General features: G+C 55.2%; 1 protein-coding gene across 3 annotated transcripts in view; it reads left to right on the plus strand.

Annotated features, from left to right (window-relative positions):
• Positions 1 to 23,616, plus strand: part of PTDSS2 (phosphatidylserine synthase 2) — a 26,823-nt gene continuing 3,207 nt past the window's right edge. The window contains exons 1-5 of one of the 3 annotated variants that reach the window (XM_081797488.1): positions 1 to 319; positions 9,412 to 9,513; positions 17,485 to 17,567; positions 21,123 to 21,190; positions 23,154 to 23,288. In XM_081797488.1, the coding sequence (XP_081653614.1) occupies positions 138 to 319; positions 9,412 to 9,513; positions 17,485 to 17,567; positions 21,123 to 21,190; positions 23,154 to 23,288 (570 nt within the window). In that variant the 5' untranslated portion in view covers positions 1 to 137. Of the gene's footprint in view, positions 320 to 9,411; positions 9,514 to 17,484; positions 17,568 to 21,122; positions 21,191 to 23,153; positions 23,289 to 23,616 lie in introns of those variants that run through there. The other 2 variants (XM_081797487.1, XM_081797489.1) reach the window with 2 other exon arrangements.

The raw sequence follows: 23,616 nt of genomic DNA on the forward strand, positions 1-23,616 counted from the left end.
GCCCCTGCTCTCCCTAGACCCCGCCGAGGCCGTGCCGCGACCCCTTCCCGGCGCTCCCCGCGCCGTGCGCAGCGCGCCCTCGCGGTGACCCGCAGTGCGTGGGGTCAGGCGCGGGGCGGAGCGGCTGGGCGGGCGCCATGCGGAGGGGCGAGCGCAGAGGCGCCGGGGGGCCGCGGCCGGGGTCCCCTGTGCCCGCGGGCAAGGCTTCGCTGGAGGAGCCGCCGGACGGCGCGGCCCCGGGCCGAGCGAGCGGGCCGGGCGCGGGCCGTCGCAGCACGGAGTCCGAGGTCTACGACGACGGCACCAACACCTTCTTCTGGTGAGGGGCGGGGGTCGGCGGAGGGGCCCCGGGGTCGTGAGGGGCGTGGACGCATGGTGCTGGGTTGGAGGGGCGCCCGCGAGACCCCGGGACGGCCCCTGCCCAGCCCAGCCGCGGCCGCGGCCGGCCTCCCGCGATGGTCCGGCCCCGCATCTCTGGCCGCTGTCCCCTGTCTCGGGAGGACTAGGCTCTAGAATTCCTGATTTCCCTGTCCAGAATTCACCTGTGCCCGCTGTCCTGTTGCCTTTTTTCTAGCGCCTGCTGCTTGTGTTTATGAAATGGTTTTCCGCACCGCCGAGCACGTAGCAGGGACATTCCGTGGCGCGAACACCTTCCCCGGTGCCGGGAGCTGGGCGGGTGTTTGTCAAATACTGCTCCCGTCTCTTTTCGGTTGCTGCTTGCGGAACCAGCTCTTCGAGCCCTGTACAACTGAGTCCACGCCAAGTCTCGGGGTCAGGCTGCCTGAATGGGTGTCGGGGAGGGAGAGGCCCCCAGGAGCAGCTCCTGCCCTCCCAGAGCCTGTGTGGGAAGACTTCGTGCACTTGCTTTTTTTTTTTAAAGATTTTATTTATTTATTAGAGAGAATGAGAGACAGAGAGCACGAGAGGGAAGAGGGCAGTGGGGGGGGGGGGAAGCAGACCCCCAGCCGAGCAGGGAGCCCGATGCGGGACTCGATCCCAGGACCCCAGGATCATGACCTGAGCCGAAGGCAGTCGCTCAACCGACTGAGCCACCCAGGCGTCCTCGTGCACTTGCTTTATGCTGAGTTTGGCACTTCTGTATTTGAGGTCCCAGGCGTGGCTCCGACGCCAGAGAGCTCTGCGACCTTGGGGTAGCCCTTCACCTTTCCGAGCCTGTCTTCCCTCCTTGGTAAGAGAGATAAGCCCCATGTACTAGAAAGCATGCTTCATGAGGGTTGGGGTTTGGTTTTTCTTCACTGGATGCTCAGTTCCCGCCCAGTTAAACAGTACAGTGCCAGCATTTGAGACCTGTGGTCGGCCCTGGAGAGACAGGGCGAAGTACATGTGGCCACCAGCTGCGAAGGGAATGCCACCTGGAAGCACCTTTTCAGAGAACCCAGCGGTGGGATTGTCATGGAAGATCTGATCAGGGAAGGAGGAGAGCCTGACAGGGGAGTAATTGCCTGTTTCAGGGGAAGGTGCTGCTCCATGGTAGAAACCGTGGAGGAGGTGCACATGGGGCTGAATGGGTGTCCTGGTTTTTATCAGACTCAGGAGATGTGCGGGGAGGGGGTTCTTCATAGGGGTGCAGCTCTGTATGTGGACGGAATTGGCGTCTTCCCTCTGGGTGCCCGCAGCTGCTGCACAGGGATAGCTACCAGCCCTGCCTTGGGGACATAATGCATTCAGGTGGCCGTGGAGCCAGTGGGGGGGAGAGAGGGACAGCATGCCTTGTCAAGGGACTTGTGGCCCCTGAGTGCCTGGAGCACTCTTGGACCCTGCTAGACCTGCCACATGCAGATCAGGCCTCTGCACCAGCATGCCCCTTCAGACTGCAGGAGGGAGGATACCATCCTGAAATGTGGTTGCTGAGCTTGTTTCCTGTTTCCTATTCATTCACATATTTTGGGCGCCCCACCTGGGTGCCAGGTACTGTTCTGCGGATTTCAGCAGAGAACTAAACGAGAAGCTTGGATTCTGGCATAAGCCTGGAGCTTCAGGAGGCATGAAATGTCCTGGCTGAAGGGATGCTGAGGGTTGCAGAGCCAGCAGAAGCCAGGGAGTCTACATCTCACCAGTGCAGTGAAAGGCGTGTGCTGATGGCTTTGGAAGCACAGACTAGCACCCACCCCTCTCGGGTCCTGCCCACAGGGGTGCTTGGCCAGTTGGGAGTTGGACACACAGATGCCGGCTGTGGCTGAGCTTACCTATGAGGAGGACTGGTGGGGACCGGGAGGCTGTCCAGGAGGGAGTGTGACGGGGCCGGCAGGTTTCAGGTACCTGCCTGGTGGGTCTCCTGGTGGATGGCTCATGCCTCCCCACCACAGGTGTGACGTGTGCTGTGCCCTGACGCTGGTTGGTGATACGGTCTGTGGTCTCTGCAGGTTCCTGCTGCATCCCAGGTCTCCCCCTCACTTGTGTGGGGGAAGGAGCTTCACATTTCCTCAAGGCAGGTAACCAGATGCCTGCTTAGTGAGAACTGCTTACCTGCAGAGCTCAGCCACTTGCCTCCTTCTGAATCTCTTCTCACTGACTTGCTGTGTTAGGGTTTAAAAAACTTTTATTTTGTGTTTAGAGAATTTTAATAATGACTGTTATTTAAAAATTCCTATAAAGACTAAAAGTATATATTTGTGGAAATTATTTTGTGTTCCAGAATTACTCAAAGGAACTTCTGTACGATTCAAAACCTTATTTTTAGGGTCTTCACAAAAGGTGCCCCATGCTGGTGGTTATACTGGGCCATGTAGGACTCTGAGTGTCTTTGCTATCACTTGTCAGCCACAGGGTATGTAATTAGGGTTCAGGGTTTGCCTGTGCCTTGGAGCTTGAAGCTGGTCTCCCAGAAACCAGACCCAAGGGAGGGGGTGTGAGGCCTACTGGGGTCTGCAGTGGCAAGAACACCACCTCTTCTACCAGTTGTGGTCTCCAGTGTGGGACATCCGGGCGCAGTGTAGAACCATAGACTCAGAGGAATGGCACAAAGATGTGTTAACTCTCGTTTTCTAAAGATGGTTTAGGGGCGCCTGGGTGGCTCAGATGGTTGAGCGTCTGCCTTCGGCTCAGGTCATGATCCCAGAGTCCTGGGATCGAGTCCCGCATCGGGCTCTCTGTTCCTTGGGAGCCTGCTTCTCCCTCTGCCTCTCTCTCTCTCTGTCTCTCATGAATAAATAAATAAAAATCTTTAAAAAAAAAAAATAAAGATGGTTTAGGAGACACTTGGAGACGTGTTGCCCTAAAGAGGTGCTACCGAATGTTGCCACCTGGAGATGGAAGTTGGGTGAATTGCCATTGGATTAGCACCCTCCCTAACCAGCTCCTAAGGCAGGAGGGGAGGGATGGTTGTGATGTTCTGGGAGTGCATGCATCTTATGCCACCGAGCCTTGGGTGAGCACTCTTAGTGATCCCCAGGACTCTGCTATGGTAGCCACAAGGGCATGTGGAGGTGATGTAAGTGCCCCAGGTTCTGGAAAATGCCTTTCTCAGTCATGGTGGGGCAGGGGTTTACCAGTTTTGCCCACATCTGGGAAGCTTGACTCAGCAGCTGATGCCTTTTTGGTCATGTTGGTCAGCAGGCTGGGGGAGGGGGCCACTGTCATGGCCCAAGCACTTCTTGCATGCCTAGGGCAGGCCCTCTGGCCTTCGCCTTTCCTGGCTGAGGCTTCCTTGTGCTCTCAGTGTGCCAACTACACCTTCTTGTTTTCTCTAATTGGTTTAGTGGGCCTGCCTTTCTGCCTACTTGGCATAATGAGTGTGGTCATCTCTAGGGAGGGACTGACATCTGGGTATTTTCCACTCATAGTGGCAGGGAGCCAGCTGTCTGCACGCCCTTGCCATTGCTGAGTGACTGGACAGTCACAGGATTTACGGTCACTCTTGTCCTGTGCCTGGATCACAGGACCCAAACCACCCCTGAGTTATCTATTAGCCACTAAACCAAAGGAGGCACTTGTCTTCCCAGGCACCAGGGAGGTTGAGCAACGAGGCGTCTGGAAGGGATAGGGAGGTCTGCCTGTGGAGTGTTGGGTGCTGTCCTGAGTGGCCCTCTCTATTTCCACACATGTGGAAATGGTGCTGTGTGCAAGACAAGGGAGTCATTTTTGGTTTTGGTTTTGGTTTTACCAAACTTACAAGGTAATATTTTTATTTTCTACACCAAACTTGCAAGTTAGTATTTCTGTTCTCATTTTGAAGATGGGGAAATTAAACCTAAAAGATGAAGAAAGTTACTCAAGACCACAGGTGTACTGAGTTGCAAACCTGATAATAAAATCCATACTTTCATGGGGGTGCGGGGGGGGGGCTTTTCCCACTATGTCCCATTGCCTCTCCAAGGAAACATGTCAAAGTGGGAAACGTAAACTTTACAGTGAAAAATCGAAGGAAAGCACAGGCCATGGATTGAGCAGTGGTCTGAAAATTAGAATTAACAGAGTTATGTGTCCTGAATGCTGCCCTGGGACTTGTGTTGCCACAAACTGCCTGTTAAAAGTGCTCTGTCAGGGATCGAGCCCTGACCATGCAAACACTACTTCATTTTAATGATAGCGGGTAGTCGGCACCTACAGTTCTGCCCTTAAAGAACTGGGCTGGGGCGCCTGGGTGGCTCAGTCGGTTAAGCCTTCGGCTCGGGTCACGATCCCAGGGTCCTGGGATCAAGCCCCACGTTGGGCTCCTTGTTCAGCGTGGAGCCTGCTTCTCCCTCTCTCTCTGTCTGCAATTCCCCCTGCTTGTGTGTGCATGCTCTCTCTCTGTCAAATAAATAAAATCTTTAAAATATATATATTTAAAAAAAAGAACTGGGCTGATAATGTTCTTCACTGAGGTGCTATAATAATGAATATGTTAAAAAGTGCTCAGAGAACTACAATGAGGTACCTATTAAACATCACTGTTGGTCAATACAGTAAATTTATAAAGTGGTTTAACAAAATTTTTTTTTATCAAGAAGGCAACTTTATTATTTTCCCATCTGTAACCATCAGCCTGTTCTTTATGAGTTTGGTTTTTCTGTTTTGTTTTGAGAGAGAGAGAGAGCGCATGTGCAAGCTGGTGGCGGGGGGTGGGGGCAGAGGGAGAGAGAGAATCTTAAGCAGGTTCCATGCCCAGCGTGGAGCCCGACTCGAGGCTCAATCTCACCACCCCAAGGTTGTGACCTGAGCTGAAATCAAGAGTTGGATGCCCAACCAACTGAGCTACCCAGGCACCTCTATGAGTTTGGTTTGTGTGTTTAGATTCCACATGTAAGAGATCACGCAGTGTTTGTCTTTCTTACCTCACTTAACACAATGCCCTCAGGTTCCATCCATGTTGCAAATGTCAAGATTTCTTCCTATTTGTGGCTGAGTAATATTCCATTGTATAAATTGCATTTGCTTTATCCGTTCATCTGTGGATGGACACTTGGGCTGCCTCCGTAAACTGGCTACTGTAAATAATGCTGCGGTAATGCTGCAGACATCCTTTGAACTTGGTGTTTTTGTTTCCTTCTAATACCCAGTAGTGGAATTACTGGATCTTATGGTAATTTTATTTTAACTTTTTGAGGAACCTCCATACTGTCTTCCAGAGTGGCCGCACCAGCTTGCATTCCCACCAGCAGTGTAGGAGGTTCCCCTTTCTCCACATCCTTGCCAACATCTGTCGTTTCCCACCTTGTTCATTTTAGCCATTCTGATTGGTGTGAGGTGGTATCTCAGTGTGGTTTCGATTTGTATTTCCCTGATGCCGAGTGCTGCTGAGCATCTTTTCATGTACCTGTTGGCCATCTGGATGTCTTCTTTGGAAAAGTGTCTATTCAGGTCCTCTGCCCATTTTTTTTTTTAAGATTTTATTTATTTGTTACAGAGAGAGAGCACAAGTAGGCAGAGTGGCAGGCAAAGGGAGAGGGAGAAGCAGGCTCTCCGCTGAGCAGGGAGCCGGACGTGGGGCTCGATCCCGGGACACCAGGATCATGACCTGAGCCGAAGGCAGCCACTTAACTGACTGAGCCACCCAGGCGCCCCCTCTGCCCATTTTTTAATTGGATTGGTTTTTTGCTGTTGAGTTGTGTGAGTTCTTCACATATTTTGGATATTAGCTCCTTACCAGATAATATGATTTGCAAATATTTTCTCCCTTTCAGTAGGTTGCCTTTCCATTTTGTTGATGATTTCCTTTGCTATACAGAAGGGGGGAGCTTTTTAAAGATGGATTTCATAATTTAATAATAAAGATTTTACTTTATAGTAGCACTTGATTTTAGCAGTTCTAAAGTCTGTTCTGCCGTGAGACTGGTGCCCTGTCCTCTTCCCCCCGGGTCCTTGACTGTCTGCCTCCTTCCTGCCTCGGATGGGACAGAGGAAGTCCTACTGATTCCTAATTCTGCTTCTGCAGGGCGAGGGGTGACCGCCTGAATGACAGTGTGAACATTGATCCCAAGGGACAGATAGTTGTTTTTATTTTTCAGATAATCCTTGTGTTTTTAGGAGGATGGAAAGATATATGACCAGAGGTGCCCCAGGCTCTTCAGGGAATGTGTTTTAGCCCAAAGAAACTACAGGAAGATTACAGTGTTTGTGGAAAGTAATATGAAAGAAACCAGAGGGTTGAAGTCATTTTTTAAGATCCAGGACAGGTGCGCCTGGGTGGCTCAATGACTTAAGTGTCTAACTCTTGATTTCAGCTCAAGTCTTAATCTCAGGGAAGTTCAGGCCCTCCTCCACGTGGAGCCTACTTTAAAAAAAAGACCCCGGGGGCGCCTGGGTGGCTCAGTCGGTTAAGCCACTGCCTTCGGCTCAGGTCATGATCCTGGAGTCCCGGGATTGAGCCCCGCATCGGGCTCCCTGCTCAGCGGGGAGTCTGCTTCTCCCTCTGACCCTCTTCCCTCTCATGCTCTGTGTCTCTCATTCTCTCTCTCTCAAATATAATAAATAAAATCTTTAAAAAAAAAAAAGACCCGGGACAAAAGGCTTTCACATTTTAATTTTAGCCTCTGTGCTCCAGACATGCGGTCCTGGCAGGATACCTGCAGGGGGCCTCTTGTGCTGTGTGTGTCTTAGATCCTTCGCAGGACCCAGTGGAGGGGTGGCAGGGTGCCCGAGGGACTGTGGGGGATTGGCCCATGCACAGCATCTTGGCGTGCTAGTGTCCCTGAAGCAACGTGGACGGGTCCTGGGCCATATAGCGGCAATGAGGAACTTTGCCTTGTGGTCTCTTCCAGAACATGTGGTTACCTCTCCTCAATTGACTAGCTTCTTTTTTCTTCTGTGAGTCTGATGCCCGTTTGTGGGCTGTTACCTATTCTACTCTCCTTCCTCCCTTAGGCTGGGGCTTCTTCCCATCTGTTTTCTCATAGACACTTGCCCTGCTGAGAACTCTGTGGGCCAGGTGGCTGTGCAGTCCCACAGCTGGGCCCCTGGGACAGTGGTCCCATCTCTTTCCTGGGCGGATGCACCCTGCCTACTGTTGGTGAGCCTGCCGTGGGCACTTGGCCCTGTCTGGTGGCCTCGAGCCCCCGGACCTGTCCCTCCCTTAGAGTCCTCGGCTGGGGAAGCCCTGCAGAGGAGGCTGGTCACAGCTCTCAGCACTTACCTTTGTCAAGGGTCACTTCAGAAACGTGTGCACTTTGGAGAAAACCGTTGTTTCTCGGAACTGCTGGGGATGGGAATTGGGCCCCAGAGGGTTCTTGCTCTGAGCTGGTCTCTGGGTCATGCCTTCTCGGAGGTGCGTGGGACTGGCGTTCTGCTCAGGGGCTCTCCCAGCACACTTCCCTGGATCCTGACCTTGTACCAGAAATGGTCGATACATAACAATTTAGAGATTTTTATTTAGTTTCTTCTGTAAGTTACCTACAGTAAATCTGATTTTGTAGGGTGCACAGTTCCATAGCTTCTGTGCACGCAGGTTTCTCTAACCACCAGCACAGGCAGGGCATGGAACACGACCTCACCCGGCCTCTGGCCTGGTCTCTGTCGTCGCAGTTTGGCCTCTGGAGAGTGCCATGTAAACGGGGTCACGTGGCGCATGAGTTCTGTAGACCAGCTCTCACGCACGTGCCTGAGACTCCTCGCAGCCTCATGGTGCTGCGTGCATAACAGCCTCCGTTGTTTAGTTCTTGTTTTAGGTAATTTACGTCCAGTTATTGATGCGTTTAGGTCTGCCATGTTATTCCTTGTCTCCCTTTCTGTTCCCCTGTCCCTCTCCCGCCCCGGTTGGCTGTGCTCCACTTCAGCGGATGTGCTGGTTTTGATTACGTCTCTGGTGTTGCCCTGGGGGTACAGTGAGTCCTCCTGGGCTTTTGCAGTCCCAGCCCCCTGGCTCTGCCACATCAGGTCCGTGCGGACCCATTCAGCCTCTCTCCCTCGGCTGTGGGGGCCCCCACCACACAGTGTTACCATGGCTGTTTTCAGTAGTTAGGCATGTTTTGAAGAATGGGTGAGGAGAACGGTCTGTTTCACAAGACATTTACCATTTCTGTTGCTCTTTATTCCTTCCTGGTGGCCTGGTTTCTTTCTGTCTGAGGACTTTGGTTAGTGGTCCTCTTAGAGCAGGCCTCCTTCTCTCCTTACTTTCTCCTTATTCCTGCTCTGAGAGTGTTCACATTCATTCCTGAGGGGTGTTTTTGCTGGAAATGGAATCATCCAAGGTTGGAAGCATCCTCATTTAGAGATGAGGACCCTGAGGCCTGGATGGGTTGCATGCTCTCCAGGGACATTCTCTGCTCATCTGGATTTGGGGTCTGGGTCTTCGACTCCCGTTGTAAGCAGCTGTTAGAATGCAGAGGGCCAGGGTCGTATCTGACATGGGGCAGCCTGCGGGCTTGTCTTGGTGTCCGCTGCTTGCCCTGCAGTCTGCATACCTGACCGGTTGTGGGCCCTGTTTCAGGGGAGGTGCATCCACTGGCTGTCAGAGAGCCCTGCCTCCTCGTCCAGAGTGGAGGTGGTCGGAAGGGGCCGAGCCCATGTCTCTGCCAGGTCTTCTGAGTAAATGGTACTGCTGGGGACACTCGCCTCCTCACCTTGGGTCCTGGTGTCCCTTTCTCTCACCTCTTTGTTTCTTGGGCTGTGCTTTCGAATCTCTCAGATGTGGTCTCTTCGTGAATCCTGAGGCTGGGCATATCCTGCTCAGTGAAAACTGCCGTGTCTGCCTGCTACCCAGCCTCTGAACGATAGCCACCAGCCGCAGACACTGGCGGGAGACGTACCCTCCGGTCCTTGAGCAGCAGCCTTGAGCCTTCCAGCCCTTGGGGCTCTTCCCACTTGACTGACGGGCTGACACAGCAAACAGAGACCCAGCTAGGAGCCACCCCACGGTGACTCTCCGTGTTTCTGAGCGTGAGGTTGAAGGCTGAGCTCTGTCCGGTGGCAGACGTCACGGGTGTAGTCATGCTTTGTGTGCTGACACATTCTGTGTTTGTGTTTGGATTTCAGGCGAGCCCACACCCTAACTGTGCTCTTCATCCTCACCTGTGTGCTTGGCTACGTGACTCTGCTGGAGGAGACCCCTCGGGACACAGCCTATAACACCAAGAGGTAACCAGGCCCCCAGCCTGGGTGGTGCCGGCACCCGGCATAGTTGGGTGTGGGTCCTTGCTCTGTCGGGCTGGCCCGTGGCTCGGGGGCCAGTCTCTGCTCCAAGGCTGACGGGGCTCCCATCCTCCCCGTGGCATGTGCCTGAAGCATCTCTCCCAGGCTGCCCCTTGGAGCTGTGTGGCTTTTTTAGCCTCACATCCACCTGTCCCAGGACCCTTGAGGGTACCATCTCTCATGGGACCTGCAGCTTGTGTGGGATTTGCACGAGTAACAGACCAGAATGTGCTGGACCAGCAGCAGGGTTGGAGCCCAGAAAGGTCACCGGTTCTGATGAGAGGGATGGTTTCCCTACACACCCCACAAGCAATGCTCTGGACACCACCTGAGTGTCTACAGTTCAGCTCAGTCCTGAGACCATCTGCCCAGAGACCACATCAGGTTGCACAGGTTGAGTGCTCAGTCCTGCAAGACTGTCCTCCTTCCCCCACTGCAGGTGCCAGTCATGAGTCGGGGTTGTCACCTGGGCCTCTGACCGAGTGGCTGTAAATCCAAGGTTCCCATGACTTCTCAGTTCTATTCATTCACCAGAGCGGCTCACAGAACTCAGAGAAACATTTTACTTAACTAGATCCCCAGCTGATTACCAAAGGATCCAAGTCAGGGACAGCCAGATGGGAGAGGTGCCCAGGGTGAGGTCTGGGGAAATGTCCATGGCCGTTCCAGGCACACCACTGTCCCCGGATCTCCACGTGTTCCCCAACCCAGAAGTTCTCAAAACCTTGTCCTTTGGGTTTTATGGAGGCTTCATTACTTAGCCATGACTGACTCATTGGCCTTTGGCGATCGAACTCAACCTTCAGCCCCGCTGCCATCCCCGGAGGTCAGAGGGTGGGATAGAACTGACCCTCTAATCCCTTGGTTGGCTGTCCTGGCAGCCAGCCCCCATCCTTAGGTGAGGGTCCAGAAGTCACCTCATTAACATAACAAAAGACACCTTTATCACTTCAGAAATGCCAAGGGCTTTAGGGGTTCTGTGCCAGAAACAGGGATGGAGAAATATATATTTCTTACTATAAATCACAATATCACAGAGCCTGTGAGTTTGGGCATCTGGGGGTATACAGATATTTGTGATGGCCAGGGACGATTCTCTCCCATCAGCCAGCACCGTTCTTGAGCTTTGTTGATACTAATGCTTTTTGAACATTTTAAACGGGCATTCTTGTGGATGATGTCATCCTGAGGTCAGGAAATGGGTAGACTGCCTTTTCAGTATTATCTCCAGACACAGACTAACTGCTAGATCGTGTTCTTTGCCGGAATCCCGTGGGTTCTGAGGCCACTGTCAGAAGTGTGTGAGGGAGATAAGCTGGTTTTAGAACTGATTGCTGTGGGATTTCTGTGCTGGGCGGACTCCTCAGGCCCGTGAAACCCCCTTGCTCCTCTGACCCACTTGCACTGTGGCATGGGGCACCGGGGCAGGGACAAAGGCAGAGGGCGGTGCTGGATTTGGGTTGGTGGGGCCGGGGCTTGTGAAGTGGGGGGGCTAGCGTCTGCCTGGGAGTGTGGCCTGAGCGCCGCTGTGTGCTCACGGGGTCTAGCCTGTTAGGACGCTGGGACGTCAGGCGCTCCCTGTCAGCAGTACGTCTGGCCGCCTGCATGTACACGCACTTCAGAGCCCCCATCTGGTCTCCTAGGCTGCAGCCCGGGGGTGGGGGCTCTGCTCCCGTAGGGGGGCATGCCATGCCTTGTCCTCAGCGGGAAGACACCCTGGCCCCTGGTTGCACGCTGTGCAGGATATCCTCCCACCTCTCCCACACCGTCTTCCTCTTTTTCCCAAGCCCTGGGTGTCGGCCTCCAAGTCTAACACGTCCGCACGGGCACTGCCCGTTGCTTGGTGCCCTGCTGGTGCGGGGGGAGCCAGTCGGTGCCGCGTGCGTGGGTAATGGAGTCCAGAAGTCGAAGGGGGAGCTCGGCCCCTCTGGGTGGCCCGAGGCTGCCCTCACTGCGGTGGGTCCCTGCACCAGGGACACTGAGCCTGTGGACGCAGGAGACAGTGAGGCTGAGTTTGCTTAGTGGGTGTTTCCAAGTAGAATGTGGCCTTCTCTGTGAATTTGTCTGTCAGCACTGGTATCTGCCGGGCACACATGGGCAGGGAGCACCAGAAAGCAGGACTTGGTCATGTTCAAGAGGTGTCCCCCTGCGGCTGTGAAGTTAGGCCAGTGATGAGCAGTTCCAGGCAAGAGTTGTCACAGGTTAGAGCACAACGGCAGCAACAGTGGGCCCTCATGGGGCACTGGTTCTTACTCCCCAGACGCCTGCTGGCGAGCCCCTCCAACCCAGACCCTGAGGTTAAGGGGCCTTGTTGGCTGTTTCTGGGCAGAAGCTGTGGACCCATGTGGGCATGTTCCACCTCTTCACCTTGCACTGGCCCCTGTCCTGAGCTGCCCCTGCACGTGAGGGGCTGGGGCAGTGAGCAGCAAAGACGCCTGGGCCCTCACCCCAGCAGCCCATGCAGGTTCACTGAAGGGGAGGCCTTGAGGCGGTTGGGAATTTGAGGGCTCCTAGACCCTTCTCTGCTCTGAAGTTCTGTGCACTGGGGACACTGGGAATCTTGATAGCTCACAGTCCCTGTCCCTCTTGGCCTGCTTCAGGGACAGAGAAGAACTACCCTCCTGGCCCCATAGTGCTGCACGTGGCGCCTGGAACCTACTCCTGGCTCGTCCCTGGGAGCCTCCATTGCCCCAGTGATGCTTCCGTCCTCACACATCTGTGGTTCTGCTGCTGCTTCCAAGGAGATTCTCGTGGGTGTATGGATGCATCCTCGCCCCATAGACCCCGGGCTGGCCCACAGCCCTCCCCCACTTCAGCACACCTGCCTCCCTGAGGCAGGCACTTTCGGGGCAGCCCCCAGCCCAGCCCCTTCGCATCATGTCAGAGCTTTTGATGCCCTCAGGCTTAGATTTCATGTAAAGAAAGTGCTTCTAGAGATTATGTTTATTGTTAAAAAAAAAAAAGAAAAAACAATGCCTGCATTATTTAAAACCTAGAAAATTGGGTTGTTTTCCCTAAGTTCTCAATTTCAGCTTGTATATCATTGTTCTTTTTATGGATCTAACAAATTCTGTTATTTTGGGGGAGTAGGTTTTTTCTTCCGAAGTCAACTTTATCGGCCAGTAATTTAATACAACGCATATCTAGAGCGTACAGCTCAGTGAGTCTCCCCAGATGGACGTGTCTGTGGAGACACAGTCCCCCACACCAGCAATCTGTCCCCGTAGGTTCCTCTTGTCTGCAGTCCAGTTTCATATACACCGACTCACCCAGCCTGCACGCGTGTTTGGTTTCTTCCGTGTGGCATGGTGGCCTTGTGACGTCCGTGTTTGGTGCCTGTCAGTGGTTGGTCAGGTTCATTGCTGGGGAGTGTTCCGCTGTGTGGATGGGCCACAGTGTATTGATCCATTTATCCATTGGTGACACTTGGGATGTTGACATACATGTATGAGCGTGTATGTACAGATACATAAAGAAGTTATTACATGTAAAACGTGAATGTATCTTGCATATCTGTAGTTCACAGGAGATACAATGTACTCGTATATTGAAAAAGAGCAGAGCTGGAAGGATGACCCCGCCTGGCCTCCCTGACCGGCGGCAGTGACGTGGCCAGCGTGGTGTTGGCAGTCAGTGGAACAGACCACACAAATACCGTCCCCTCGCTGCGGGCAGAGGAGTGCAGGCAGTTCGGGGAGAAAATCTTTCCAGCCAACGGAGCTGGAACAGCTAGATGTTTATACAAAAGGAAGCTACATACAGACTTTTCACCATCATTGAAAATGGATTATAGACCTAAGTGTAAAATAAGAAACCATAAAACTTCCTGAAAAAAACAGTAGAAAATCTGGTGACCTTGGGTTTGGTGGTGACTTTTTAGATACGACACCAGAAGTTTGACAGTTTCTTGTAGAATTAAACTTATTCTTACCCTGGGATCTAGTAAAAAATCCTAGGTATTTATCCAAATGAAATGAAAACTCATGTCCACACAAAAGCCAGCAAACAGATGTTAGAGCAGCTTTATTCATAATTGCCCAAACTTGGAAGCAGCCAGCATGTCCTTGAGTAGATGAGCGGATAAACAAAAACAGGTACATCCAGACCATGAAATATTATTAAGCAGCAAAAAGAAATGAGCTACAGGGGCGCCTGGGGGGCTCAGTCGTTAAGCGTCTGCCTTCGGCTCAGGTCACGGTCCCAGGGTCCTGGGATCCAGCCCCGCATCGGGCTCCCTGCTCAGTGGGAAGCCTGCTTCTCCCTCTCCCTCTGCCCCTCCCGACCCACCCCCCTCCCCCACTCCTGCTCTCTCTCTCTCTCTCTCTCTCAAATAAATAAAATCTTAAAAAAAGAAAGAAATGAGCTACAAAGCCATTGTTAAATAACAAAATTCATCCGAGTAAATTTAAAGATACAGTTGGCTTTATTCAGTGATTCATGGCTGGACGGCCTCCCATCCAGCAATAGAAGGAGCTCCGCCAAGCTGCAGAAAAGGAAAGGTTTGTAAAGACAGGAGAGTGGCGGTAAGGGAAATTAGGAGCAGAGAAGGGAGCGGAAGGGGTCTGTGGGGCGGATTACCTGCCTAGGACTGGCCAGCTGATTCCATGCTGACTGGTTAAAGGTCGAATTCCTGGGGTCGAGAATGTACTTCAGGTGGGTGTTAAGTCCGTGGTTTGCTGACTGGGGCTCAGCCCAAGGGACTTTGTTTTGGGCCCCCTGTCTCCTTTTTAACACTACGAAGACGGATGGTGAAACTCAGATGCATCTCACAAAGTGAAAGAAGCCATGTGGGAAGGCCGCCACGTACTGTGTGATGTTCCCATGTCACATTGTGGCAAAGGTGCTGCCATGTGGTGGTGAGATCAGTGATGTCTAGGGCGATGGGGGAGTCCGTGCATGGAGCTTGGGATTGGAGGGGTTCTTAAAGTGCTCTGTACGGCACCGTAACGGTGGATACGGGACCCTTTGCATTAGTCAACACAGGGAGCAAACCTAACGCAGGCAAATCAGAGAAAAGGAAATCAGGACGCTGGGGATCCCAGGAGCAGTGCAAACGGTGCAAGACCTCACTGCATTACACGTGTGGGACGCCACCTCAGTGACGGGGCTGGAGTCCGCCAGGCTCAAGGCAGAGCACGTGCACACGCGCCCTGGGCTCTCGTGGACGCAGGGGCTTCCCGCGGGGGTCCAGCCTCACAGGTAGGACGCTGCTGCGCACCCACACTGGAATGGAGGGACCAACTCGGTGGCCGGCGGAGGCTGCGAACCTGGGGTGTCACTGTGGAGTGGGGGGTGACAGGGAATCGGGGAGAATGGTCCATGGGATGGCGGATGGGAGTTGGAGGCACGAGCTTAATGTCGTTGAGATTCATGCAGATGCACAGTCAGTACACACGGCTCCGTCCGTCCGCTCAGGGGCCCAGAAGCTACGACGCCCCAGTGGCGAGGAGCACGCCGGCCCCCGGAACTTGGTTCCCCAGACCGTCCTCCAGTGAAGGAACCAGGGCTCCTGGAGAAAAGGCTGATTCCAGGGCTGGGGCAGGAGACGCCCAGCTAGGTCTGGGGGGCGTCTAGCGCCAGAAAGGAACAGCTCGGAAAAAAAAAAAAATCCCGCAAGGATGGGGTTATGTCAAAGCTGGGATGAAGTAGACAACTGAAAGTGCTCCCAGGGGCCAAAGCGGGACGATTTGAGCAACAGAACATAAAGTAGTATCACGTTGTAACCCAAAGTATAAAATACATACCCACAAGTCCATGCTGAGATAAATGGTCAAGTAAGTGAGGGAGAGGAGACAAGTTGCCCCTGCAGACGAATTCCAAATAAATGTAAGAGCTCCCCGTCAAGGAGTGGGGGCTCAGCCCCCCAGCCCTTGAGTGCTGGTTGTACAGAGGGACCCTCCCAAGAGCAGAGTAGGGAGGGCACCTGAGAGGTGCACCCCAGCCAGGGGACATCAGAGATCGTGTTGGTGTGATATGATCTTACTCCCAAAACCTGCAACCCTAATGGAATCACAGAAAGCAGCAGACGGTATTGACTAGGGGACATCCTACAGAACACCTGACCGGTCCTCTTCAGTACTGTCCAGGTCTTCCAAAACAAGGGAAGTCTGAGGCGCCGTCACTACCCAGAGGGCTGAGCAGACATGATGGTGGAATGTCATGGGCGTCCTGGGTGGGATCCTGGGGCAGAAAAGGGGCTTTATTTATTTATTTTTGTAAGTTTGTTTATTTGTCAGAGAGAGAGACAAAGAGAGCATGAACAGGGGGAGCAGCAGAGGGAGAGGGAGAAGCAGGCTCCCCGCTGAGCAGGGAGCCCGACACAGGATTTGATCCCAGGACCCCGGGGTCATGACCCGAGCCGAAGGCAGACGCTTCACTGACAGAGCCACCCAGGCGCCCCAGAAAAGGGGCTTTAGATAAACAGTGAGGAAATCTGAAAATACAGCAGACTGTAGTTAACGTACCAGCATGGATTCGTGACAAACGACCCATACTGGTGTAAGGTGCTAACGGGGGGCCTAGGTGTGGGGAATGTGGGAATTCTGTATGTTCTGCGCCTGACTGACACATCTTGCTAATATGTAACCCTAAATGTTGCCTTAAGATGTGATGCCAAGGTTGGAATCATGAAGCGGACCTGGTGAGGGAGGGGGTCGCCCAGCACCACTGGGCACAGGCGCCCTGAGGTTTTGCCTCCCTCGTTCTGTTCTCGCGGTCACCCCTCTGCTGGTCAAGCCATCTCTGGATCACACCAGAAGGGGCCTCTCCTGGGGGTAGAGGCTGTCACACTGGGAGGGTGGCTGAGTGGGGGTCTGTGTGCTCCTTCAGGCAGCCCGTGTGGACTTCCCACCTCCTCCCCACCCCCAAACGGACCAGTGTGCGTCTTCGGGCAGGTGGGTACCTCACGGGCCCTCTGTATGGGCTCCTGTGATGGGGACGTGGGTCCTGCCCTGCTGAGCACAGTGGCCAGTGTCCCTCTGTGCCTCCTGCAGTCTGGAGGCCGGCAGCTGCAGGAGCAGGGAGCCAGGACTGACATGGAGACTGGTCCAGAGACTCAAGTGTCCCCTGGGGGCCACACCCACAGCAGCACACCACCCAAGATGATCAGACTTTATCCTGGCCATATGAGGGGCAGGCAGAGTCCCCGCCCCGCTCCTGGCCCTGGTGTGGGGACAGGTAGGAGGGCAGAGGGCTGCCAGAGGGTGTCCTGTGAGGCCCAGCTTCACCTGCGCCCACCTTTGACAACCGAGTGCACTTAGCGGGCAGAGGGGGATAAGGTGTTTTCAGGCTGACACCTTTGGCCTCCTGTGTGGTCTCGTGTCTGTGTGTGTTTGATGCAGCATCCCAGCTGGAAACAGCAAGCGTGTGCGTCTTTGCCGCGTGATTGCCGGCAGGGGGAAGAACGGGCGCCCTGCAGCCCTCAGACCCCCTGCTGGACGGGGCGGTGGTCGGAGCGGCTGTGTGTGTGTCCTTGCTCCTCCCACCATGCAGGCGCACTTCTCCGTGTCTGTATGATCACAGGGAGTCGGTGCACTTCATGCTGTTGCAGATCGCAGCAGCAGTCTGCTGGGCCCTTGCCTCATGGGAGCAGAAGGCCGTTCATTCCGTCCTCGCATCCTCGCATCTTTCCTAGGAGGCCCTCGTGCAGCCTGGCTGGTCTCGCATGGGGTTTTAGGTGCTCTTTAAGTGGGAAGCACGTGCAGGAGTGGGGTACCACTTTGCAGCCTCCCAACCGAGGGCCTTCTCCCAAGGGGGTGCTGTCTCCGGGCGGCACATGGGCTGTGGAGGCCGCGGTGTCGGCCCTCCCTGCCGCCCGGGCACCCACCTGTACCCCAAGGCCTCCTCCCGCTTTGCCCCACTGGGGTCCCTCCCCCCTGGGAGACGTGCACTGAGGGGCTGTCTGTTCTTTATTTGCAGAGGTATTGTGGCCAGTATTTTGGTTTTCTTATGTTTTGGAGTCACACAAGCTAAAGACGGGCCGTTTTCCAGACCTCATCCAGGTAACTTGTCCTTTCTTTGTCCGCGTGTGCCCACATGACAGTTCTGTCCTGAGCGGTCACTCTGCATCCATTCTGCCGGGTGCGAATGTCCTGTCCTCCCTCTTCCCAGCCCCTCCCAGCCGGCCAGGGCACGCTGTCATCAGCTGAGGAGGGTGAGGGTGGGTTCCTCTTGTCTCAGCCCTTCTCCCCGTCTCTCTGCTCCTCACCCCGTCCTGCTCCTGTCCTTGTTCTTCTCTTCCCTTTCCACCCACTCTGTCTGAGGGGGCTTCTTCTGCAGAGCGAGGTGCCCCAGGACTGTCCACGGGGTCGGCGTGGGCCTGCCATTGAGGTGCTCGCCGCGTGCCATCTGCGATGAGTCCTCCTGTCTCTGACCCCCAACCCCCAAATTAAAGGAGGAGTTCTAACAACCCCTTAAGCCTCGGAGCTGCAGAGCATTGCTCGGGCTGCCCCTGGTCCTGCCCTGAGTCCTGCCCCCCTATCCTATCCCCCATCCTGCCCCTTATCCTGTCCCTGATCCTGCCCCCCTGTCCTGTCCCCGGTCCTCCCTTCTGGTCCTGCTCCCAGCCCCAGTGTGTTTAGGGCTCCAGCCTCGTTGAGGGGCCGCCTCCAAGGGCACAGTGAGTTTTCCTGAGGTCTTACAGCTTAGTAACGTGTTTCTTTTCTGTATTAATAGGGGTGTGTATTCATTGTAGAATATTTGGAAAATACAAAAACTATTTTTAAATAGAAACAGAAGCCAATCACAGAAAATAACCACTGTTAAGTTTTAATGTGTTTTTATGAATACACACACAGACACAGAGCTTAAAAAATGTGATTCTCCCCTGTGTGGTTTTATATCATTGATTTCTCACTTCAGGTTAACATAAACATCTCCTTCGTGATTTTGTATTTGAGAACTAGACATTTCACGGCTGCTTGTCTGGCCATCATTTGATATACGACAGTTTATTTACCAGTCCTGTATCATCGTATGCTCCAGCTTTCATAAAGCAGGCTGTAGTGAATTTCTGCACATGCATCTGTGCGTATGTATCCAGTCATTCATTTAACACCAAGCCCTGGGAGTGGAATCCGCAGGCTGAACGGCGCGCGCATTGTAGGCCTGTGGTAGACATGACCGAACAGCCCTCTGGAGGCGGTCAGTGAGCACCGTGGCTGTGAGCCGGGCCCCTGCCGGTCTTTCCAGCTGCTCTGCCCCCTCAGTGCCCGCTGGGGACGCTGATGCTGGGTGACCCCTGTGCGGCAGTGGGGAGGGGGCCCAGCCCCCTAGCTTTCCATCTGCTCAGTCATGGGCCTCCGGAGGGTCTGAACGCCCAGCCAGCAGAGAAGTGAGAGAACAGTTTAAAAGCCACCAAAAATCACAGCAAAAATCCAGGTGCGGTGAGTGCCTATTGGATTGGGAAGAGTCAGCAGTTCCAGGCGTGGCAAGTCCCTTGGGGGCGCTGGGCCCTGCCCGGGGGTCGGATGGCCGGTGGGTGGCTGCTTGGCCTCTGGACTCCTGGGAGACCCTGTGCTCTGTCCAGTTGGGGGTGCCGGACACCCTCGTCTGAAAGACTCCCCTGTGGTTTCTGTGGGCTTCATGAGCATTAACCCAGCCCTCCGCCCCCAGAAGGCAGTCTCGTAGCTGTGTTCTGAGTTCTCCTCCACCTTCCTTCCTTCCTTTCGGTTTGGTTGCTTGGTGTAAACTCTGTGTCCCTGCCAGTCTGTGGTTTGACGAATGTGGGGACCCTGTTCTGGAGCACTTCTTCCCTAGCAGTCGGCAGAAGGCCTCGACTTCTCAGATCAGCACGCACTGGACATGAGTCCTGTCAGTCCTGTGCAGCATGCTGTGGGGAACAGTGGGAAGGGTCTTCTGGCCCCAGGAAGGAGGTGTCGCGGGGCTGCAGGACCCACTGTCTGGGAGGGGACTGGAATTGGCTGCAGTTCCCAAAAAAACTGGCCAGTTGAAAAGGCACCCTTCTCGTAATAATTTTTATTCTCATCCGTGGCTCCCTCCAAACGCTGGAATAAGCAGAATATTGCCGGGGCTGCTGAGGCGGCTGGACTCAGTGCTTTTAGGGAGAAAGTAAGCATGCCAGTGGGGCGGCTACTGAGAGAAACCAGCCTCAGGAGTCTCCCGGCGGCTCAAGGGAGACCCTGCGTGGGAATGTAGGAGGAGCACCTGCTGTGTATTTGGGGGTGGGTGGGCAGGTGGAGAGTGACGGGAGGTGGGAGATGGCTGGGTCCCTGACCAGGAGCCATGGTTGGGGAGGAGACAGATGGCGTGTCAGAAGGTCCACAGGGAAGGTGCTGTCTCACGGTTGTGGGCTGAGCGCTCCGGGGGAAGGCGCCTGGAGTTGCTTTAAGCCAGGCCCTTTTAGCTCCCGCTGCAGCCCTTGACCAGGGGACCTTTCCAGGCATTTCCCAAAGTCGGGCAGTGACGCTGGTGTGTCACGTCCACTCTCTGTCCCGTGCCCCAGAAGTACTTGAGCAAACCGTCCTGAGAACTGACCTTCACGCTTCCCACCTACACCAGCCTGGGCTTTCAGGAGTCCTGGTGGCTGTTTCCCCCACAGGCAGATGAGGTGCAAGCCCCCGGGGGTGCTGGGTGGGCCCTGGAGCCCCGCGTGAGTGCCCCCGCCCCCACAGCCCGAGATGTCCGAGGCCGAGCGGGGTCTCTTCCATGTTTGCAAGCACCACCTTTTTTATTTAAGGGGAATGGGTTTTTAAAAGCAGGCTGGTGGTTTTTCTTTAAAGAGTCGTAAGCAAAGGGAAAGTAGATATTTTAGGTCTTTGACAGGATTATCAAGATTTTCGGAAGGTGAAAGTTATCATTTGTGTCCTAGAATAGTTGTACGCACTCCCTCTCCTGTTACCTCCTCCCCGGGTGAGCAACTGAGCTTTCCGTGCCAAGCTGCGGAAACCAGGTGGTGGAGAGAGGGCTTCCTGGCTAATCAAAGGGATCTTGAGGGAAAAGTTTTTTTTTTCTCAGCTCTGTTGAGATTTGATTGACCCCTAACGTGTGGGTTTGGGGTGTACGAGGTAATTGGACACACGTGTGTATTGTCCACTGGCGGCCACAGCAAGGTGAACGCTTTGGTCGCCTCACAGACTTAGTCTTTCTGCGGGAAGAACGTGTGAGACCTGCCCGTCAGCAGCTTGGAAGTGGTCCCCGGCACGAGTGGTCCTGCTGAAATGGAGAGGTTTCCTGAAACAGGGTGCCACAACCGGGTTCAGTTTATCCCAGGGATCCAGAGGTGGCCTAACGTCCAAAAACGTGTGTGTGTAATCCCTCACGTGAGCGCTAGAGAGGAAGGATGACGTTTCCTGCCCATTCACGGGAAAAACAGTGTACTGGACTTAGTAGGCTTTCTTAACCTGATCAGAGGTATCCGAAGGTTCCTGCAGAAGCGTGCGAGTAAGCGGACAGGGGCGTGCCTGCGGGACCAGGCGGGGAAACCAGGCGGGAAGGAGGCACACCGCACAGGGCCGAGCTCACTTGTGAGTGCGACCGTGCATGCTGTGCTCTCCCGCGGGGGCTCCACCTGACGCCGGTGCTCTGTGTCTTTGCAGCTTACTGGAGGTTCTGGCTGTGCGTGAGTGTGGTCTACGAGCTGTTCCTCATCTTCATACTCTTCCAGGTAAGGGGCTTTTCTCGGTTGGAGGGTCTGGGAATGCAGGTGATGGTGTGGCCCCGGGTAAGTGAAAGGGTTTGAGAAGACTGCCATCGGCCCCTCTGGAGCTTTGGCAGGAAGCAAGGCCGGACCCCAGCAGAAGTGGGCAGGGGCTGTGAGGGGGGACCCTCCGGAAGGATCCAGGTGTGGAAGGGCTGTACCTGCCACAGCTCAGCAGGGTCTCCGCCCTGAGCGTGGAGCACTTTGAGGGCCCTGCCCAGACGGCCTCGGTTGGGGAGCGAGGACAAGGCCCAGTGGAACCGCCTGGCTCAGGTGCACATGCCTGCTGGGCAGTCTGTCCTCTGAGCTGCCGGTGTTCCGGGCCTGAGGGGGCCCCAGCTCATCTGCTTCCACACAGCACTCAGTACTGAAGGTGGCCCCAGCCGTTCAGTCCCTCCGCGCACACAGGGTGGTCAGGAGGGAGGTTGGAAACTGCTCACCTTAGTAAACCTTGGGTCAGGACTTCTGTTAACGTTCCTTGTTTTGCTTAATTCGGTGTACATTTTGATGGTGATCTTCAGTTTACAGAGTACTTTATTCACAACCTCAAAGCTATCGGTGGTGCTCACAGTTGATGCTCGTGCTGTAGTCAGATTTACTCCTTTAGGGTACGGTGCGAACGGTAACACCTGTGTGTGTTTGTAACCCCACATGGAGGACCCTGCGGTAGCTTGAGTCACCCATCCCTGTCTCCCCCAGAGCCACTGACCTGCTCTCCCTCCACCACCTGGGCCCCTGAAGGGCGTCCGGGCCCTGTGCCTCTTTCCCGCTGAGTGGGGTGGCCAGCGACGTCGGCACTGTCCTTGAGCGGGGCTGTTGGCGACAGGCTTTCGTGTGCACCTGAGCATGATTGTGGGCCTGCCGTGTCCCACGCATGTCACTTGTCAGGAGCGGCCAGACCGCTCCCACCCCACCTGCACTTGTCAGGATCTTTACCGTGGCCGCTCTTGGTGGTGTGTCCTGGCGTCTCCTGCTTCTGTTTGCGTTTCTGGAATGCCCTCTCTGCTGAAGTGCTCACGCTTTGGGGCGCCCCCACGGGGTGCTCGGCCTTCAGAGGCTCCTTGCCTTGTGCACAGGTTTCACCTGTCGTGGGGCCTGAGTGCCTATGAGTCCGGCTCCTGCTGACCTGCTCTCCTGACGCAGGGATACAGCAGTGTCCAGCCTCAGATCCAGTGGTTACCGAAACCACATGGGGTGATTTCAGTTGTTAGTGATGTTACTGTCTGAGGGTCACTTCCAAAGACCCCAGGCGGGGGACAGGGTTGCGTTGCAGGACAAGGCAGCATGGGTGGCCTTGGTCACGTGACACGCAGACCTGCGTGTCTTCTGCCCATCGGCCACGGATGTCTGTCTCCCCCCTTACCCTCTTCCCTGCTTCGTCCCTTGGCTGGTACTTGGGGCAGGAGTGAGGGGACAGGGTCCTGACAGCAGGCGTCCTGGGGCCCCTCCCTGTGGACTGGAGGCCCCAGCTGCTGGCTGGAGAGGGCCCGAGGGAGGGGGAAGCCTGGGCCTGCTGCAGGGCAGCCTCTGTCCATGCAACCCTGGAAGTCCCCTCAGCGCTAAGGCCAGAAGGAGCGATTTGCTAGGGTACGTGTCCGTGTCTGGGAAGGCTGTCCTGATGTCGTGCTCCTTCCATGAGGGGACGTGGAGAGGTGAGGCGGCAAGACCACTGAGCTGAGCCTTCGCCCTGTGGCCCACCTGTGTCCCCACATGGGGGGCGTGGGGCATCACCTTGCACTTGGGACCCCCCCAGTCTGCTCAGCCCTGTGTTGGGGGGACGGCAGCAGAGACAGGGTGTTTGCCCCCACTCGGTGGGGGTGCCTTTCACAGCCCCCAGGCCGTACACGTGGCTCGTTTCGGGAGTTTAGCCGCGTTCTCCCATCACCACCAGCAGCATCTGGCCCCACTAACCAGGGTGCTGGCCTTGCAGACTGTCCAGGACGGCCGCCAGTTTCTGAAGTACGTGGACCCCAGGCTGGGAGTCCCACTGCCCGAGAGGGACTACGGGGGAAACTGTCTCATCTATGATGCCCACAATGAGAGCGACCCCTTCCACAACGTCTGGGTATGGGCGGGCCCGAGGGGCCCAGTGCTCAGGGTGGGGCCCGGAGTCCAGTGCTTAACAAGCTCCCAGGTGCTGACCTGTCCTAGATGTTTCTGGAACCCCAGTCATTCTGCAGATCGGACGGGGTGGGGGTGGCGTGGGCCCTGGCAGGCGCTGGCCTCCCTTCTGCTTGACCAGGGGCTCCCTTCAGCTCAGCCCACTTGGAGCAGGGGAGGGGGACCCAGGGGCCATGCAGCCCACATGTGGGGGCCCTGTCCCAGCTCACCGGGGTGCGGGTCCCTGCCTTCCAGCCTGGAGACTTGGTCTCGGCCCAACCCGTGTGCTTCAC

The sequence above is a fragment of the Leptonychotes weddellii genome, chromosome 11 (assembly GCF_054177405.1).
Source record: "Leptonychotes weddellii isolate Sample4059 chromosome 11, ASM5417740v2, whole genome shotgun sequence".
Taxonomy (NCBI): Eukaryota; Metazoa; Chordata; class Mammalia; order Carnivora; family Phocidae; genus Leptonychotes; species Leptonychotes weddellii.